The following is a 20,476-nucleotide window of genomic DNA, read 5'->3' on the forward strand; positions in this document are numbered from 1 at the left end:
TCCCTCTCTGTTTCCCTCTCCCTCTCCCTCTCCCTCTATCTATCTATCTATCTATCTATCTATCTATCTATCTATCTATCTGCCTGACCCTTCTTGGCCTGCCAAAATTCAAAATTCTCCTACAAGATCTCTGCCCCTTCCATGGCTATGTGCATCCTCTGTAAGGTGGGATGCTTTCTCTCTTACTCTATCTATCCCAGAGCTCTACAGAGGACATGTGTCATAGTCCTGCCACAGGCATCCAGCTTGTGGCCTTTGATAAGGGCACACCAAGTGACGTAAAACACGTGATAGGAACACTGCCTGCTGAGGGCCACCACATCTGTATCGTACCCCAGGAGACTGGAGAAACTGCCATTAAATCATAAGAGGCAGAATCTAGGGCCAGTGAGATGGCTCAGCAGCTAAAGATGCTTGCTGCCAAGCCAAGGGACCCAAATTTCATCCCCTAGAACCACGTGGTAGAAGGAGAAAACCAACTCCCATAAATTGTCTTCTGATCTCCACATGTGCACTATGTGTGGAAGGGAGGAAGAGGAGGAAGGGGGAGTGAGCTATAATAATTTTTTTAAAGGAAAAAGCAGACTCGACAAATGAGCCCCACATGTATACATGGGATGTGTACGTGCCACTGGCTCTTAGGCAGCTCAAGTGATATTAACATTTTTCTGCAGATGACAACCTGTCCCACAAAATAGGCACATCTAATATATAGTCATCAGGTCCTGAGCATGAAGTTTGGTCACAGGCACCACGAACATCACTTTCATCTGAACCACAGCGCTCCTGCTCAAGGAGTTGCTTGTGGCTTCCCCCACCCGCCAGCAGTCCTGTTATCACAAACCCACACAAATCTCCCTCTCCACCTAATGTGTGGAACTGACCACTGTCCCACTAGTTAGGTCACTGTTTCCCTCTCGCCATTCTCTGATACCCTCTGCTGCAGGCCCAGGGTGCTGTCTATGAGAACATGCCCCTTCTCTAGTCCAGGGGTGCTCCTGGGCAAAAGCATGGCTAGCTGATGCCAGCTGAGCACCCACACACAGCTGTGCCAGCACCGCTGGAGCTGCAGATGGCGAAGCCCATGGCTGAAGATGATGCATTTGGATTTTGCTCCCGTATATTCAAGACCTCTGACTTTTCTAGGTTGTGAGTGGCTGATGGTCAGGGCAGGTCTTGCTCTGAGCTCACTATTCACGTAACGGTGCCCTCTACTTTCTACCTGGCCCCAGCTCTTCCCTTTCAGACAAGCCACAATGAATGAGACATAAGTAGAAAAACAAGGAGCTAGGGATCCTGCTTAGTTGGCAGCGTACATGCCTAGAATACAAAATTTCCTGGGTTTAGCAGCCAGCAGAGAATAAGCCAGGCATGGTGATGCATACTTATCACCCCAGCACTCAGGAGGTAGAGGTAGGAGAACCCTGAACCCCCAAAGCCGGGCTCCACATCCTGAGAGGAACCAGCACACAATACGCAGGTCCAGTAGCCTGCTGTCTGGGTGAAAAGCCCAGGTCACCAGTCTGGCAGCCTTAGACCCTCAAGGTCTAGGTTCCACATTCCCATCAGAATGGCAGCCTTAGACCCTCAAGGTCTAGGTTTTGCATTCCCATCAGAATGGCAGCAACAGCAGCCCAAGCAGCTCACTGATGGAGCCTGGTGCATACCAGTGATTATGTTCATCCTGTGCTATCAGCAGGCGTCCACCTGGCCACCTGAGACCACTGGGCCTGCTGCAGGTCTCACTCATAGATGCTTACTGTCCCACCTCCCATGTAGCAGGCTTCTGTCACCACAGAGGGCCCTGAGGCCAATCCCATCTCCACTTTCCATGATCTGAAGTACCCAAACACTGTAGACAGTCTTCTGTGCTATGGTTGCACTAAAGTATCCATCACATCTGAAAACATAGCAACACCAAGACCTGTGCTTGGCCCATGGGGACACTAGCACAGTCACACTTATATATACAACTGACTTTCATGGGTAAGGAAGAGACAGGAGGACTTAGCCAGATGCCTGGGAATCCCAGCTAACTTTGTGGTCAAAGGGGAATGCCCTGATGATGTTCTAGGAATGCCATAGGTAGAGATTTAGGGCCAGGTGCTATCAGAAAATATTTCCATTAGAAAACTGAAATTGGGGTAAAGCATCTCTGAGATGAGCAAGAAACTCCTAGGAATCTATGAAGGTGACCCTTGCTAAGACTCCTAGCAATAGGGGATATGGAATCTGAAACAGCCACTCCTATCACCAGGCAAGACTTCCAATAGAGGGATTGGGACACCAACTTAGCCACAAACCCTTCAACCCACAATTTGACATGCCTACAAGATGTGCTGGGGTAAAAGTGGAACAGAAATTGAAGGAATGGCCAACCAGTGATTGGCCCAGCTTGAGACCCATGCCATGAGAGGGTGCCCACTCCTGACATTATTAATGTTGTTATGCTATACTTACAGACAGGAGCCTACTGTAATTGTCACCAGAGAGGCTTTATTGAGCAACTGATGGAAACAGATACAAAACCCCAGGGGCAAACATTAGGCAGAACTTGGGGAATCCTGTGGAAGACGGGGAGAAAGGATTGAAGGAGCCATAAGGGTCTAGAACAACACAAGAAAACATAGAGTCAACTTACCTGGGCCCATAGTGGTTCATAGAACCACAACTGAACCACAACCAGAGAGCATGCATGAGATGGACCTAGGCCCTCTGCACATCTGTAACTGTCATGCAGCTTGGTTTTCATGTGGGACTCCTAACAGCAGGAGCAGGGGCTGTCTCCGACTCTTTTGCCTTTGTATCCCTTTCCCCTAACTGGGCTGCCTTCTCTAGCCTCAATAGGGGAAGATTCACCTAGTCTTACTACAACTTGATATGCCAAGGTGGGTTGATATCCAAGGTGGGAGACCTCCCTTTTCTGAAGAGAAAGGGAGGAGGGGTGGATGGGAGGATGGGGAGGTGATAGGAGGTAAGGAAGGAGGGGAAGCTGCAATAAGGATGTGAAATAAATAGTAATTTTTTAAAAAGAAGAAGAAAGAAAGAAAATGTCTCCATTACCCAACATTGACCTCACCAACACCCACCTAGGACCTAGCTGCTCTACTCTCAAAATAACAGGTACCGAGAAAGCCCATTTAGGCCAATGAATACACCATGCCAGGGTCTGTACAATGTGTCAGCAATATATCCAGCCAGGAGAATGGTGAACGTCTAATTCCCTGTGTCTTTCTGAGATACACAAAGTATGGAGTTCAAAAGTTGAAAGGGAACTCCAAGAGACACAGAGAAGACAAGCTGTTGTGAGAGACAGCATAACCTATCACTCAAATAACCAGTCAGAAGTCAAGACCCTTTCTCCCCAACAAGAGAGCTAAGGATGCTCCAGGGTCCCTCACTTTATGTTCCAGCTTGAATCAGTCCACAGCAACAGATATGCAGCAGCATTGAGAGAGCATCTGTCACCAGGGTTCTCAGCCTCAGCCTCAGCCTCAGCCTCAGCCAAACCTCCAACAACACTGGCCCTAAGAGATGCACAGACCCCACAGCCTTCCTGGGCACGGGTCCCAGGGCTGTAGCTCCTGAGAACGTCCAACACCAGAGTAGCAAGCTTCCGAGCTCCCGAACAGAGGCAGTGGCAGCAGTGACCGGCTGCTGGCATAATCAGAACAGCACAAAGCCACGGTTACATTTCAAAACTGCAATTAATTTCCTTTGCTCGTTAGCCAATTTATTCAATTAACTGAGCCCTGAAAAAAAAAAAAAAAGAAAAAGAAAACAGGAGAGAGAGAGGAAACAAAGTACAGACATCTCGTTTGCCTTCTAGCGCTGATTTTGACTGCTTAGGGTATCTTCTCCCAAGTCGGTCAGCGAGGAAGGAATGGAAAGGAGGGTGGGGGATTCCCATGCTCTGATAAGGACCCTGGATAGGTGATGAAAACCATGAGAAACACTGAAGGTTCCTATAGCAGAAAATATGCCAGGACCAGCTTAACCCACAAGGCAAGGTAGAAGCCCAAAGGAGGCTTCCCCAAAGAGGGTTTCCTGGGGCCGGATCCTGCTGAGTCAGGAGGAGCAGGCTTGGCTAAGAGAGAAGCAGGGAAAGTGGGTTTTTGTTCTGTTTTGTTTTGTTTTGTTTTGTTCTGTTCTGTTCTGTTTTGTTCTGTTTTGTTTTGTTTAACAGAAAAAAGGTTTGATAAGAGTGAGCATGTGCTGGGCCTGGGCAAAATAGAATTCAGGGTCAGGGACAGAATTACAGGGATAGACCTCAAAAATAGAGTGTCCACGATTAGTCCAGAAAATCCAGCCCACCACTACAATGTATTCCTTTATGTTAAAAACACTGAAGCCGAGCCAATGAGATAGCTCAGCAGGAAAAGGAGTTTGCTACCGACCGAACCGTATGACCTGAGTTCAATCCCTGAGATCCACATGATGGAAGGAGAAATCAACTTGACACATATGTGCATGCCTGCCTGAAAATTCATGCATGTGCACACACACCAAATAAATAAATAAATTTAATTAAAAACAACTCAGCTTTATTCCTAAGGGTCTCTGACCAAGCATCTCAGAACATTCTGGGGGCAGTTTTGAATGTGGCCACGATTACCTGGATATACAAGGCCAGTGACTAATCTTGAGAGAATAGGAACCGTGTTCCCCAGAAAACTCTCCCGTAGCCAGCAGGTTGTGTATCATCCATGGTACAGAGGAAAGCCATTCTGGAGCCCTGCCACTCCAGCAGCTTCCAGAAAGTGCCGCCATGGCTCCTCCGTTCCACGGTTTGTTTTTTAAGTTTTCAGAGCAGACAGAGCAGATGGCCCCCTCCAGGAAGACTGGTGCAGGGGAGGCTGCAAGGGACACGCAGGAAGAGTAGCGCCCACGCTGCTCCTGGAAGCTCAGAGAGAGGAAGGAAAGAGCTCCTCAGGCTGTGTGACAGGGCTCCTCCCCAGGCGGGAGGGAGGCCTCCAAGGAGAGCGTAGGCTAGCCACACCTCCAGGCCCAAGACAACAACAGTCTGGCCATCTGTCTGTAAACACCTCAGTGACTGGCAACTGTCCTTCCAGAACATCCCATACTCACGACCACTTTAGAGATGAAGAGAGGCCACTGGGGTTTTAGAAGGCTGGCAGGACTCTGTCACTTCCTACCATGTATCCTCAGGAGGTGTACAGCATGCTCCCCCAGCATCTAGCCTCCATGAGGTGGGCATTTCACAGGCTCGCAGCCACGAGCCCCAGCATAAGGGACAAATAACAACAGGAGAACAGGAGGTGACCCTCAGATCTGTTCCCTACTCAAAGCTAGCCTCCCCCAGGCTGAGCCATCATGTGTCAGTGGTCACTCAGTCACAGGCGAAAGCTGTTCTAAGAGTGCCTAGCCCCTCACTTCCTGTCCTGCCGTGCTGTGTGTTGTGTTCCTTGACACTCATGGCAATTGCAATGGGGAGCCAAGAATCACCTTCTTCCCTTCTGGAGAGGATGGAAACTCTGGGAATATTCATCCATCATGGTCACCAGTGTTCAGAGGAGCCTGGAACCATCCACTGGGACAGGCCTGGCCATCAGAGGAATCGCCCCCATAACAAAATATTCAGACTTGGAATTAAGCATCGATTAACCAGACGAAACTGGGGGATGTAGGAGAAGCAGTTTTAGGGGCCCCAGGCCATGAGATATCCTCAGCTCTGGAGCTTGGCCACATCTCCCTACAGCACCCACAGACCAAGGAGCCTTGAAGCCTTGGATGAGAAGAGCCTTTCTCACAGTCTCCATCCCAGCTGATGCTAAGCCTGTAGGCTCAGAAAGGACAAGAGGCCTGCAGCAAGAATATGGTTGTTTTTTCTGCAGCCCAGAATTACAAGGGGTTTCAGGGCTAATTATGATAATAGATTCAACTTCAGGAGGCTTCCCTGGCAGCAGTTGCCAAGGAGACCAGCATCACAAGCAGCTGGTCCCCAGCCCCAGATTCCAAGAGCCAGAGAGGAGCAAGGCAGGAACCTCAGGCAGTCCTTAACAACCCACCCTGGAATGGAGAAGAGTCTCCTAGAGATGGAGCTTGCTAGGAACTGTTCTGTATCTAGACGTACATCCAGACCCAAAATCGCAAGATGCCACAGGGAGATTTAGAGCTTCACTGTCTTCATCTAGCTGCAAGTGGGACTTCATGGGAGGGAACTCTCAACTCTAGGCAGAGGAAGATCACTCAGGGCCTGGATACAAAAAAAGGAGACAGGCAGGGAGCAAAAAGGTTGGGGGGGGGGGCAAGGATGCAGGGTCAGAGGGCCCTCAGTCAGGCCCAGAAGCATCCCATAATGGTCAGCTGGTGCCGGCATGTGTTGAGATGTAAAGGGCACAGGTTTGGGTGTGCATGTACCTTGTGTATGCCAGAAAGGCTGCCACACCAAGGAGATGTTCCTTTCCTTCTGCCTCTTTCTTCCTCCTGCCCCCTCAGTCTTATAACAGGGAATCTTTCTCTTCTGGAAAAACAAAACAAAACAAAATAGGCACTGCCATCTCCTTCCAATCTTGCTGCACACACCAGCTGTCTCACTGTCAGACCCTGGGAACACACTCCTGCCTGGTTCCTGACCCAAAGGCTGACTTGAGCAAGCCAAGGTTCGCCATATCAATGCATGTTTAGTAACAACAACAATTCTAGCATCATAACAGGTAAAGGAAGCTAGGTAAAGATCCCAGCCCTGCTCACAACTCTTAGACTACTGAAATCTGGTTCCGTGGGCTGAAGGTCTCTACTTGCCTACTTCATGTCAGGGGTGTGGTGACCCTAAAGGCAGGAAACTGCTCCTGCCCCCACTTACAAATGAGAAAAAGAGGGGCTCCAGGCCACTTGCATGGCCCACATGGGATCCAGCTAGAGCAGGCAAAACTACCTTGTGCAGGAACCCTATTCACAGGAGGATATTGTATGTCCACACAGGATCCCCTGCAGAAATCTGTCCAACCAGGATAATCCCCATTCCTATAATGTTGTACCTTTCCAGTTGAGAGCCTGGATTGCAGTAAAGCCTGATGAGAGGACCTACAGCAAGGTCCTCTCCATACACATCCCCTCTGGTTAAGATCACACATGGCTCCCCAAGGACCTACTGCCGCCTCGTCCATTAGACACAGCCAGCGCTGTAACCTGGAATCTAATTTCTCCCCCTAATAAACTGCTCTGCTGCCAGGACCTACTGCCTCCTTCAATGTCAGGAGTGAAGCAGAGCTGGACTGCTGATGGCTGCTTCTAATAAAAAAAAAATCACACACAGTTGTACATCCCCTGGGCCTAGACAGAACAGAAGCTACATGCCATCTAAGGACCTCTCAGCTGGAATGAGTCTGCTCACCCTGGGGCAGTTTTGGCTTGTCTGACACAATGGAGCCCCTCTTACCCAACCTAGTACCACCCATAGGCCCTGGGCATGTGAGAGAAAGTGGCTCAGGGGAGACAGACAAGGCCCAGTATACACCAGATGCTCAGAAAATGCCTCAGACCCTGACAGACTATGGCTAAGGAAGCCCCAAGTCCTTGGAGATTCAGGTGCTGATTCAGCATTTCAGGCCTCCCCAGATGGCCTCAGCTAGCCCCCATATTGTCTCCATCTCCAAACACCACAGTCAGGAAGTATTCTCAAGGGACCTCTCACCCACAGGATGAGATGTCACAGGATGGCCATTGAAGGTTATCTCAAGGATGTAGAAGTCTGGAGCATCTACTCTCTCTGACCTGTCCCCACACAATGCCCTCTAGCTATTCACTCCATCAGAAGCCCAAGACTCACAAGGACCCCCAGCCTAAATAGCTGCTATAGACATCATGAGGCCTCCCCCAGAAAGGCTAGGGATCTGATACAGGCACAGGTGTCTAAGCTGAGACCGTGGAGAGCTCAGCTGGGCAGGAACCCGCCAACTCAGCATAGGGAGAGCCCTTCCCGGGCACCACCTCATGACCTGGAACCTCCTACATAAGCTCTCTGGAGACTGAAGCTCCATGAGGTTAATTTATTCCATTAGTCATCGTAGGTGCTGGACAGAGCCCAGTCTACATCAGGTAGGACTGTCCCAAGCCATGTCAGGCCTACACTGCATCCCCGCCTGTTGAATCATCTACGAAGGCAGCTCGGAGCCCCCAACCTAGCATCCTTTACTATCTCCCAAAAGTTTATCTCAGCCCTTCCCTTCTTCAGTGTGCTCCATTTCAGTCTATTGTGCATCCCACTGAGACCATAGGAGACCTGTCCCATCTCAATCCCAGGAGCAGCCAAAGAGCTGTGGTGGAAATGGCAGTCAGCTCACATCTTACCTGCTTGCAGCTCTATGCTGGCCCCGGTGCCCTAAGAGCCTGGCCATAGCTGGTGTACCTAACTTTTCTTCTTGCTCCTTTTCTGCTCTTTCTCAGCCTCACAACAACACCTCCATTCCTCGGGGCTTTAGTGCACCTCCTTTTGATACCTGGTAGTAGAGCCTCCTTCTACACACATAACCCAAGGCCATCTCTTCTTCAGACCCTCCTTCCTCAGGCATGCTCACTTTCACTGAGGACACAGCCTCATCTGCTCTGCCATCTCCAATGCCCAGGAGGCCATCCCCACACCTGTACATAAGACATCTGTCCTGACTGGTAGGATCCTGACATGATTAAACTGGACTCAGCTCCAGACTGCTTGCTCATGTCAGTTCTAACATCACTCGAGGGTTCTTTGTGATGTTCACAGAATGGCTGAGAAAGCCAGGACAGAACAAAATCAGTATGGTGAGCCTTATGTAGGTCTGAAAACAGACGAGATAGGGAGTTCCCCAAGAGCCTGGCTACCTCAAACCTGGCATAGAACAAAGAACGGCTGACCATAGACAAGGCTGTGTCCCCATAAAAAAGTATATGTGCGTTACAGAGATTAGCACCCACATTGTGGTAGCTGGGGTTGCAGAGCCTAATGACACAAATAACCCACATATCTATCAACAGACAGGAGGACAGACACACTGAACCCCAGGGACATACAGGAAGGAGTGAAGCCCCACCACCCTACAGCTTGGGCACCTGGAGGAATCACACGCAGGGAAAAGCATCGAACACAGGGAACGCCATGATCCCTTTGTAGGGAATATCAAGAACAAACCTATCACAGACAGGAAGATATCAGTGAGGACCAGGAACTGGAAAGGAACCCTGTGGAGAACTGCCCATAGAGACAGGTGTCCTTGATGCTACAGAGTACTTACTGATGGCTACAGGGTACTTATAAAAACTACCATTAATTTATTTACTCCAAACGGCTAGGGTTATGCTGGGAGAATTTCATCTCAATTTTAAAAGACAATAGACCTCCTGGCAGAGTAAACTATTTCTCAAGGGTCATTATATCTATGCTGTAAGCAATGCTTCCTCTATGCCTTGGAGTATCTTTGCAAAACAGCCTGCATACAGTGTACCCAGAGACTCTCCAGCCCATGAGCACTGGGTCCATGGGGCCATTCTGAGAAAACGGAGAGAAAGATGAAGGGTGTTCTCTGAGGTCTCTGGGGCAAGACCAGCTCAGTCTCTCTGGGAAGGCTTGAGTATAGATATGGTGTTTCCAGCTCATGAAAAGTCCTCAACAACTGTGGGCTGGGTACCATCCCTTCCAGGACATGCCCTCTTCCATCACTGAGATGATGCTGTCCAGAGTACCAGTCCCCTACCTCCTCTGCTGTTACCTGGTACACAACCTCCAACACAGATATTCCTGGACTTAACCTGGCCTCCTCCCCCTATAGGCCCCACCTTGCAGCTTTGAAAGCTAATATATAGGAGCCCTAGTGAAAGAAACACTTCCAAAAAAAAGGAGAGAAAAGAAAAGACAAGACAAAACACTTCTCCCTGACTGCTGGGATGAAAGCTCACCATGGAACCTCTCTCCTCCTGAGTATGAATCTCCATTTTCTTTCATGGCTCAGGAGGCCCATCAGGTGCTCAGAGTACCCCCAACAATGGATCTCCTGACAGAGTAGCTCACACAGGCCTCCCCACCCACTATCCCACATTTGATGGACAGGCATGCCCATGCCTCCTGCCCAAGCTGTGCTCCTGAGCTGGCCCCAAAGCTCACAGCGTTAATTCCTGATCATTTCTAAATACTCTCTCCCAGCCGTGTACAGCCAATGATGGAAAGCTCACCCCTCAAACAGGACCTTTTCCTGATATGAGCCTCTCTTGGGCTACCCTTGCTACTCACCAGCTTTCCTAATGATCTGGATGAACATAACACGAGACAAGGCCACAATCAGAAGTACATCCTACAGAAATGGCCCTCCTGAACAGGACATTCCTGTGAACAGAGGTATGTGTGGACATACAGGCATACAGGATACTGACTCAGACAATATCCTAAACTGAGTGTTCCCATGTGAACTAGATGGAGTTCCAATGGTCCATAGGAGAAGACACATCGCAGAACAGCTGATCTGTAAGAAAATCCCACAGAGCTATGGAAATCAGCAGGAGGCACAAACACACCTCTTGTTTTCCAGCGTTTCCTCAACTTCCTGCACTGGGCATGTAATAAAAAGAAACACTACCCATAACCAAGTGCTTCTGTAAGAGACAAAGCAAGCTGGTCACACCAGAGCCTGCAGAGCTGTCTGCCCACGCAATTTCCTTCTGCATGCTAGAATTCAGCACTTGGGTAATTTAACAAGGTGTCATGGAGCACCATCATGGAGAAGGGTTTGTTTGTTTGTTTGTTTGTTTTTCCATGCTGACCCAAGAAGAAGGAAACCTACCTGTGTCTTTGTCCTACAATCCCTAGAACCCTCTAGAAATAACTCCCCAAGCGCTTGCCCCTTCCAAGGCTAACAAAGGTAACCCAAGCCTCATCTTGTGAGAAGGCAGGGGCAACAATCACACCGTGCAGCTTTTCCGCTGCTCACAAGGAAATACCGCTGTGCACTTGAGTCCAGGACCATGGTCAGCACCACAGAGGCACCCCCACCTTCTCTTGTCCCTTCCCAATTCCAGGAATACAGAAACTCCTACCTCCTCCTCCCCAAGAATAGTAGGCCTTCTTCTCTGCTGGCCACCTGAATAGGAGGGGTGGCAGGCATGGTCCCAGACCCTTGCTCTACAGGCTTTCTCCCTCCAGAGGCTTTCTACAAATGTAATGAACAGCAAGCAGTGATATCTGTGTATCTAGCCTGAGGAGAAATAGTGTTCTGGATGAGGACATTTTTTTGCAGTCGTCAAAAAGCTTCTTGCAATATCTTCTACAGCTCAGAGGTGTGTGCTAAGAAATCTGGGAACCTCACAGCAGCAATGCTAGCAGTGGTCAGATCTCAGATATGTCCTTCATTTCCATCAGCAAGGAACACTTCTCACCCATTAGGACGTGCTCCCGGCAGTGGGCCTGAAAGTGGGGCCTGGGCATCTCCCCGACACCCAGCAGTGAAAAACATCAGAACTGGCAAGGTGCAGGTTGCAAGTGTATGGCCATTATAGATTCCATGGTGGTCTACAATGCACCCCAGGAATGTGCATAAATAACATCTCAAGGAGAGAGAAGCCAGGAGACACAGCTGACTAGAGAGAAGAAGGCCAGCGTGGGGAGTCACTTGTCTTTGGAGGGTGAGAACTGGTAGGTTGTCCATGCCCTGGTGGATAACCCCACACCCATGTGTTAAAGGCCATACTAATTGGATTCAGTGTATTCTAAAAAATAAAAATAAAAAAGCCAGGTGTGGTGGTGCCCACCACTGGGGAGGTACAGGCAGGCAGATTTCTATGAGTTTGAGACCAACCTGGTATACATATCAAGGTCTAGGCAAGCCAGGGTTACGTGGTAAGACCTTTTCATAAAATAAGGTAAAAATAAATCTAAAAATTGAAGACAAAATAAAAAGAGATGACATGAAATAGAGAAGACAGTTGAGGAGGGAAACAGGGGGAATAGGGATGGATATGACCAAGACACCTGGTATCTACGTATAAAATTTTCAGAAAATAAACAGACAAAAATGAATGGAGCATCCAAATAGTCTCCCATCGACCCTGGTGCTCCAGACACCCTTGATGTGCCTCTTCCAGGTATCGCTCACCACCACTACATCCGGCTCAGAGCCCCCCACACTCACGGCACCTTCCATCAACACAGCTTCTTCTGCACAGGCTTCCCAAAAATGTTTCATTTCTACCTTGCTTCCCAAACCTGGGGCCCCTGAAGAAGTTGTCCCCTCCCTCGTACTCCCCAGCCAGTGTCTTTCCAAGTCAACACAGAAAAGTAGCGCCAGCCCTACAAAGTCCCCAGTACAGGACAAAGCCAGTGGCTCTTGGATGGAAGGGGCCAGAGACCAGGCAGAACCTGGAGCAAAGACAGCCCCTCCACTTAGGGGAAAGGAGAGATCTCAGGGGGTGCCATCTCGAGTAGAGCTTGCAGATACCACCCCAAGTGGTACTGTGGAGGTTGCTGACACCAAAGAGATCATTAAGGAATCTATGCTGTTTTCAAGCAACCCCCACTAGAACATTCTAGAATAACAGCCCAGCTGGGCGTTCACAAAATTATTCCCAATATCAGAAAAGAAATGTAAGACCTAATTCTGTCCCAGCTAGACTCCCAGCTGAGCCCAAAGACAACCGAGGGTGTGTCTGGAACACAGCCTGCCTCCTTTTTTCATGCAGAGAAGCCACTGTCCCAGAATCCTCTTTTCCTCTACAAAGGCTCTGATGGCCCCAGCAGCCACTCCCTTTAGCTCACGGTAGATTGACAGGGATGGATGATCAGGGAACATTCTGAGAGCTTCCCTTTGGTGGGTCTCTATTCCCAGACCAAGACCACCTGCTCTGCAGGAATGAATGGGGGCAGCCTGTTATATAGCTCAAGAGCTCAAATCCTTCTCAGAGTGTCCCTCTGGAGTCTCGCCCACTAGGTCCCTTGCCTTGGGTAGTTCCAGGAATGAATGAGAGAATGAAATTGGGACTGGGAGACAGCTCAGCTGGGAGACAGCTCAGTTGGTAAAGTCCTTGACACACATGAGGACCTGAGTTTGATCCCTGGTACTTGTACTTAAAAAGCCAGGCATGACGTACACTTTTGTTATCCCAGCGCTGAGGAGGCAACCTAGTGAAATTCAAGGGAGAGACCTTGTCTCAAAAAGCAAGATGGATATAGCTCCTGATTGACAACAAATAAGGTTGACCTTTGGCCTCTATACACATGAACTCATAAACCTGCACACATACAATAAAAAAGAGAGCATGCAGATGCCGGGAGGACTCCTGTTGCCCTCTGTCCTGCACAAGGCAGTAATCCTGAGCAGATTTCCACACTAGACAGTTGTTTGAAAGACCTAGCCCTGGACGCATTGACACGAAGTGCAGCATCTGCACACAGCTTATGGGACACACCTGGGGTTCTGAGAACTATAAAAAAAAAATGTCAGCAAGAAAGCAGAAATAGGAGCTCACTTCGTATAGAGACTCCAGTGGGAGGCCTAGCTATACAGGCTGGGCAGGCACATGGCAACTATGAGTCACTGTCAAACTGATCTTTGGGGACAATCACAGGTCGACTCACCACCACTACCACCACCACCACCACCACCACCACCACCACTACAACCACCACCACCACCACTACCACCACCACCACCCCACCACCACCACCACCACCCCACCACACCACCACCCTGCATTTCATCTCAGATCAGATAAACTGCTTCTGCTGTTGTTGGCAGTTAGACAGGTGCTACTGGGTTTCCTCCTCCAAATGACGACTTGGTGCCTGGTGCGTCACTGTGAGTGAGGCGCTGTTTGAAGAAGCTCCTGGAGCTGTCAGCAAATTGTTGTCTGAAAGCAAAGCCCAGTTCCAGCCATGAAAGGGAAAGGGCCATGCTTGGCAGGCATCCACACACAGAGGACAGTGCTCACTGTGAAGGGGGCTCAGCCAAGCCAACTAACTCATCCCCGTCTGGGTAGAAACCAGATGTCTACAGGGCTTGCTCAGCAGTTCCCCTGCAGCCTGGGGGACTTACTGGTAAACACCTGCACACTATATTTTTCCATCCAGAATCATTCCTCTCCTCAACACCCAACCTTTAGGGTGCTGTCACGCATGCTACTCAGTTCCACGGAGGAAGACATCTTAAACTGCCAATCAACACAAAATCTCATGGTTCTAGGAAAACGGCTGGCACTCTTGAAGCTGGCCCACTGGCAAGCTTCTGATACTCATAACTCATGTCTAAACCTTCTAAACCTGTGTCTCCTGTTAAACGGTGGCCCAAATCATCTTGCCAAGATCAAGGTACAGACTGTACCCGAGGCTTTGTCCAAGGATTGGCTGATGAACCAGAGGTTAAGAGACACTGTTCACAGCTGGGCAGCCATAGTCCCAAGACTTTCACATCCCACTGGATAACGTCTTACTCTGCAAAACCTCAGGCATCACAAGCCAGTGAACATCAGCACTTACAAATCTTTGTGTCTAGTGACTCAAATCCACACCCAGCCAGGAACGTCACTCACATATTATGAACAAGGAAACTGGAGTCTGGAAACTAGTTCTGGAGATGATCAATGGAAGCAGGGCCATCCAGAGCCCTTAGTCCCAAACCCTGCCACCTTTCACCCCGGAGGGGGTAACAAGAGTTCCCTGCTAACCCCACCCCAGCAGCTATAGCACAAAGGTGCATACTTGGTGGGTGGAGGACACATAGGTAATTACATAGTAAAACAGTCTGCTTTTATTCAGCGTATTCAGTTTGGTTGGTTTTTGTTTGGTTGTTTGGTTGGTTTTATTTTTGCTTTTTTTTTTTTTTTTTTTTTTTTTTTTTTTTTTTTTTTTGAGACAGGGTTTCTCTGTGTAGCTCTGACAGTCCTGGAACTCACCCTGTAGACCAGGCTGGCCTCAAACTCATAAAGATCTGCCTGCTTCTACCTCCCAAGTGCTGGGAATAAAGGCACAGGCCACCAAGGCCCAGCTCAGCACTATTTGTAGTAAGAAATGGGGCACACACCAAGGTCCCTGAAAAGAAGCATTGCTCTTTATCAACTTTGCCTTACCAGGGAACAGCAGCTGCCAGATCAGAGCTCACTCTCCTCCCAAAATGGGGCCCACGTCAGCCTTTAAAGGATATGACCAGGATCGGGGCCAGGACCAACCCTTCCATCCAACAGCAGGGATGCACAGATGGTTCAGAGCACACGCCACATCCCTTCCCCGTCCTTTTATGTGTCAATTCAGGATGCATATGCTCAAATACAGCTGTTAGTACCCTCCACAGAGTACTCCAAGGAGCCCTTAGTCCTAGGGACTCATCTATTTCCCTAGATTCAACCTTACAGTGAGTAGTGGATTCACTGTTCACACTAGGTGGTGTGGTGGACCACGCCAGCCCCATTTTCTCACCCACAGGGAGTCAGAACACCTCACCCAGGACACCCTGTAATATCCAAGATCATGAATATTAACAAAATCCTGTATATTTTGCTCATAGAAAGACACTAAAGACCCTACCACTGGGCTCCAGCTGTATTATCAGACACTGTCACTGACTCCTCAGATTCACTCCAGAGTCAAGTCATTTCAGACATTCAGCATCTGGGTGCATTCCCAGGACCTAGTAGTCTCCATGTCAAAGTTCTCCAGGCTGGTGATATGCTGTGTGTCCTTCTAAGTCTCCATATAGATGGCTTTACATGTCCGACTCATGCTGGTATCCATAAAAATGAGATTTCTCTGCTCTCATCTGCAACCCTGCCCAGAATGCTCCCTGGCTAGTTGCTAATCCATCATTTCTTTACAGATGCAAGGATGCTTAAAGATTTACACATAACCAGAGCAAAGAGACTGCAATTATTCTTTCTCTCCAGTGCCCTTTAAGATATCAGTGAGGGTTAGAAACTGAGCAGGCCTGAGAAGGTGGGCAAACCCAGGCCCCATGAGAAACACAGGTTTCTCTGGAAACCACAACTCTCTGAGGTATTTCCATCTTTTGGGAAAATTCCATAAGATTCTCTGAATTCTCGATCAATGAGGCTACAGGAAGGCCTGCTACTTGAAAGAAGCTGGGCACACGACACCATTCAGTGATAGGGGTTCTTCTGATCACTGCCACACACCATAAGTCAGACCTGGGTACTCCGAGTGACCACCTCTCCTGTCTGCCTCAGATGAGGATCAGAACTACTCCTCAAATGACCCACCTACTCCAACTTCCATGGCCCTTGCCAGCCTCAGAGCTAAAAGCAGTTAAGGGGGATGAGAAGGACTTGCAAAGCAGCCTAGACACCATTCTTTTGGGGGAAGGAGGCCTATCTGGGTCCAAAGCACCCAAAGAGCCTTGAACAAGGACATGGTCCTGGATGCTACTTTTTCTGTGAAATGGGAGGTGACACCTGGCTTGACAGCCTATGGCAATGGTTCTGGGGCTCCTAAGGTCTCAACAGGAACACCTGTACATTGTGGACAGAGGGGCCTTGGTGATCGGCACAAAGAGCTGAGCTATGGGTAAACCCAGAACCCAAAGTACAGCCCCCCATGACTTGGTTTCCCATTTAGTTCTTTCAAATGCCATGCCTTCCTAGATGTCCACTGGCCTGGATGTTGAAGAGAACAAGCTGTCCACACTCTCAGCTTTCAGCTCTCAGGCAGGCCGCCTCCCAGCTTATACAGGAAGACCTTTTCAGCCTCAGCTTCCCCATCATGCTCCTCTGGCCACAGGCAGTAAGTCTAGCATGTGATAGGGGCATCATAACCCAGCAACCTCTCCCTAAGTCCCTGAGCTACTTGGAGCTCTCACTCAGCTCTCGAGCACATCATGATGAACATGAACATGCTCTAAGGCCCCCATAATACTCCCACCTCTGCCTAGATTTGTCTTCGCTGTGGTTCACCCTTTTCGGGGCAGAGGGGACTGGGTAGTTCAAATGGCTCTGCCTGGGTGACCTTCCAGGTTGAGTGCAGAGATATTTCTGAAAACGTCTCTCACAAGCAGTCCATAAAGGCATTGCTTTGTAAAAGGCAAACTGAAGAGCCCTGTGGCCATTGAGTCTGACCTCGCTTAACAAGGTCCAAACCAAGAGTGGTCACCTCTGGCCAAGAGGTTGATATGTCTGGACATCTCACAGACCAGGCTTTGATGGCCAAAGGAAGAAGGAAAGTGGCCCAGGAAAACCCAATACTCCTTAAATGAGAAACTCATTTCTATGGGTCTTGGATCTGTTCTCAAGCAGCTACCTGGCCTCAGGAGGGGCTGTGTCATCCTTGCTAACTAATGAACAAACCAAACACTGCCTAACACACAGCGTGACCCAGTCCATGCAGACCAGTAGTCCACACAAGGGTTTGCCACGTGCTCAGGAATCTCAGGCTATTGGACTTCCTAAATTAGACAAAGATCGGTGTGGAGGGTTCCATGCCTGGAAACTAGGGGCATGGGTCATGAGCAACAAAGACATCAGAGATGTGTCACCTTTCACAATGGAATCAATAGGCATTCTGGAAGATATCAGTTGGTCTTCACAAAGTCCAGGAAGCCAGGAGTGGCTGTTACCACCTTACTGATGAAAGGGGTTCTGGGTCTAGACATTGTGTCTGGCCCTGAATTAGCAACCAAAGACTGTTCTTCTTCAATGCTCTCCCTCCTGCCCTTAATCCCAAGACATCGCCCTGAAAGATCCAGCCACAAAGTATAGAAGCCAAGGGACTTGCAGCATGCTGTATGTCTTCATGGTCTAAACCCTAAAGTCCGGGACACTGCAGGGGGCAGGAGTGGTTCTATGGTGGGAAATGTAGATGGGGAAGGGACACAGATCCCATAAAGCAAGGACCTCCCACACTGGGCTGGAGCTCCAGGTGCTTCTACTGTTAGGGAACAGAAGTAGAGAAATCAACCAGTCAGACTTAGGGATAGAACAGGACACCATAGAGGCTACAGACCCTTCCCCCCAAAGATTCCTAGATAATGCTGCCAGCCTGGGCATCCACACCCAGCCCTGTGGACACAGGATTTCATCCTGTCTGTGTCCCAGGAGTCACCTCAGACCAGGACCTGGCTGGATGTCTACAGCCAGCCAAAGTAGAAATGTTTGGACCCCAAGAGGGCAAGGAGGTGGTGGCTACAGCAAAAGGACCATTAGGGACACATGGACTCTTCCTTGGATTAAAGAAAAGCACAGGACCCTGGGCAAGGGAGAATCAAATTCATCTTTCTGGAGGGGGGTAGGGGCTGACACTACAGGCTGCTTCCCTTGGACAGCCTTATTGGTGAAACCTTTGCCTTGGAGAATTTCAGGACTATCCACTGGAACACACACATACACACACACACACTACTCATAGGTTGTGATGACCCCCAGGACATCATTCTGCAGGCATCCAGTAATTTCCTTCTATGGACCTTTCCTTGTCCCCAAACCTATTCACATATCACATGCAGAATACTCCCAGGCCCACTCATGGGACACATATCCTACCAAGGCCAGGACAAGTGGGCACCTCGATAGAGACTTTTCCTGAACATGGGTCTCACTCCCATCCCCAAATGATGCTTCTCATACAAAATGGCCGAGTCTTAGTGCTCCTCCTCTGTCCCTGGTTCTACTGGAATAGGAGAGCCAGCGTCCTTGCATTGGGAGGTTATGCATACTAACATAAACACACACACACACACACACACACACACACACTCATGTATGCGTGAAACAGGTTCGACTCTTTCTGGCTCTGCCCCAGAAGGAGTCCCAGACTTGGGGACAGGAGCAGCCCCTTCCAGGCCCAAAGCTGGCAGTACTGGGGGATAATAGTCTCTCAAGGATCTAAAGCCCAGAATGTGTAGCGAGATCATCAGCAGGTACAAAGGGACTACTTAGAGTGTAGAGAACAGGAGAGTGGGCCTCCGGAGATGAGTACAGGCAACTGCCCTCAGCCAGGGCTGAGGTGATGGGATGTTATGTCCCCTCCCCATTTCTGCAACCCGGAAGCTCAGAGAGGTAGCAAGAGGTTAGGAGGATGACTGAGATGAGGCCAATCTTCTGCATTGCCCCTACTTGGATGTCGGAGAGAACCCACGGGGATGCAGAGGGGCGAATGAGTTCAGACCTAGAGCTGAGCCGCCCTCCCTCCTAGGCGGCCCTTTGTTCCGCGCTGCGGGCCGTGGGGAGGGGCCTCTCGGGCTGAGGGGGGCTGGGGCGCCAGTACATCCCGTCCTGCGGGGGAAGGGCTGGTACAACCCAGCCTGGCGGCCGTAACCCTCCCCCTCCCCAAATAAAACAGTCCCTGACTACAGAATGATCTCCAAAGTCACTCTCCAATCCCTATCCTTTGCTTTAACCCGAGACTGCAATGCCACGACCCAAACCCCACGCCCACGACGCGAACCAGGCGCGCGCGCGGACACGCACACCAGGGCCCCTCAGTCCACCGCAGCTGCGCCTGCTATCAACCCGCGGCCCGGCCAGGGTTTCGCCAGGCCCACCGCTCACCACATCGCGGGCCACTTACACGTAGGCGTGGTAGATGAACGCCCAGCCGCGGGGCCGCTCTAGCACGTTGTAGAGGAAATTCTGCAGCTTGCGGTAGAAGGCGTTGCGCTTCGGGGGCTTCCCGGCTCCCGCGCCGCCCGTCCGCGGCTTGCTCAAAACGCTGCCGCGCTTGGGGGCCTCGGAGCCCGCGATGAGTAGCGCGCCGTCGCGTGTGGAGTCGGGCGCGCCGGGGTCCAGCCCCACGAAGCCCACCTTGAGCTTCTTTTCCCCGCTGGTGCCGGGGTACACGCCACCGTTGCGCGACTTCTGCACCATGGTGCCTGCGGCGCCCTATCGGGCGCGGGCTCAGCGGGGGCGGCGCGCGGGGGGTGGCGCGGGCCCCAGCCCAGGCCTCCGGTCCGGCAGCCGCATGGCGAGGCGGCTGCGGCTCTGCGTTCCTACCTGGCCCGGCCGCGCGCGGGGACGCTGCGGCCACCCGGCTCCGCGCGCGCCTCGGTGCCTGGCCGGCTTCCGCGAGGGCTCCTCCCGCCGCCCCGCCCCGCCCGCCTTAACCCCTACGACGCCATTGTAGTGGCAGGCAGGGAGAGCTGGTCCAGGTGTACTGCCTCACAGGACAACCCTTCCTGCTCTCCTAGCCCGGTAATCCTTGAGGGGGAGTCCAGCCCTGCCGTCACCGCTGAGAGGGCAAAGCACCAGAGTTGACCTGGAGTCGGCAAGTGGACACCTTTGGAAGGATCCTGGCCATTGTCAAGTTCGGTGTTAAAGATTCAGCCCACAAGGATCTTGGCTCTTAGCATCAAGAGGGCCAGACATGAGGAAGGCCCAGCACTTCCTCTGGGTGTGCAGGGAAATTTGTACAGGCTCTCTAAGGGTAACCAGAGCAGTGCCTAGAGCAGAATCCTTGCCCACCTCCAGGCTTACTGAGCCAACTGTACATGGTTATGGAGGAGGCACCAGCCTGGCCCACCCAGTCAGAAGAGGCCTTAGGTACAAGGTGTTTGTGGGTGGG

The 20,476-nt window shown here is 50.5% G+C and overlaps 1 protein-coding gene across 34 annotated transcripts in view; it reads right to left on the reverse strand.

Moving 5' to 3' along the window:
* Nucleotides 1-20,270, reverse strand: part of Kcnq2 (potassium voltage-gated channel, subfamily Q, member 2) — a 60,002-nt gene extending 39,732 nt beyond the window's left edge. For 25 of the 34 annotated variants that reach the window (XR_003950848.1, XR_001781086.2, XR_001781085.2 and 22 more), the window contains exon 1: nt 19,487-20,270. Coding sequence is in view for 29 of the 34 variants with exons in the window: in XM_017315767.2 (XP_017171256.1) it covers nt 19,487-19,782 (296 nt within the window). In the remaining 5 variants the exon portion in view is untranslated. Of the gene's footprint in view, nt 1-6,381; nt 6,485-19,486 lie in introns of all 34 variants that reach the window. The other 9 variants (NM_001006668.2, NM_001006674.2, NM_001006669.2 and 6 more) reach the window with 3 other exon arrangements.
* Between the last annotated feature and the right edge of the window lie 206 nt (nt 20,271-20,476).

Source organism: Mus musculus, chromosome 2, assembly GCF_000001635.26.
Source record: "Mus musculus strain C57BL/6J chromosome 2, GRCm38.p6 C57BL/6J".
NCBI classification, from domain to species: domain Eukaryota; kingdom Metazoa; phylum Chordata; class Mammalia; order Rodentia; family Muridae; genus Mus; species Mus musculus.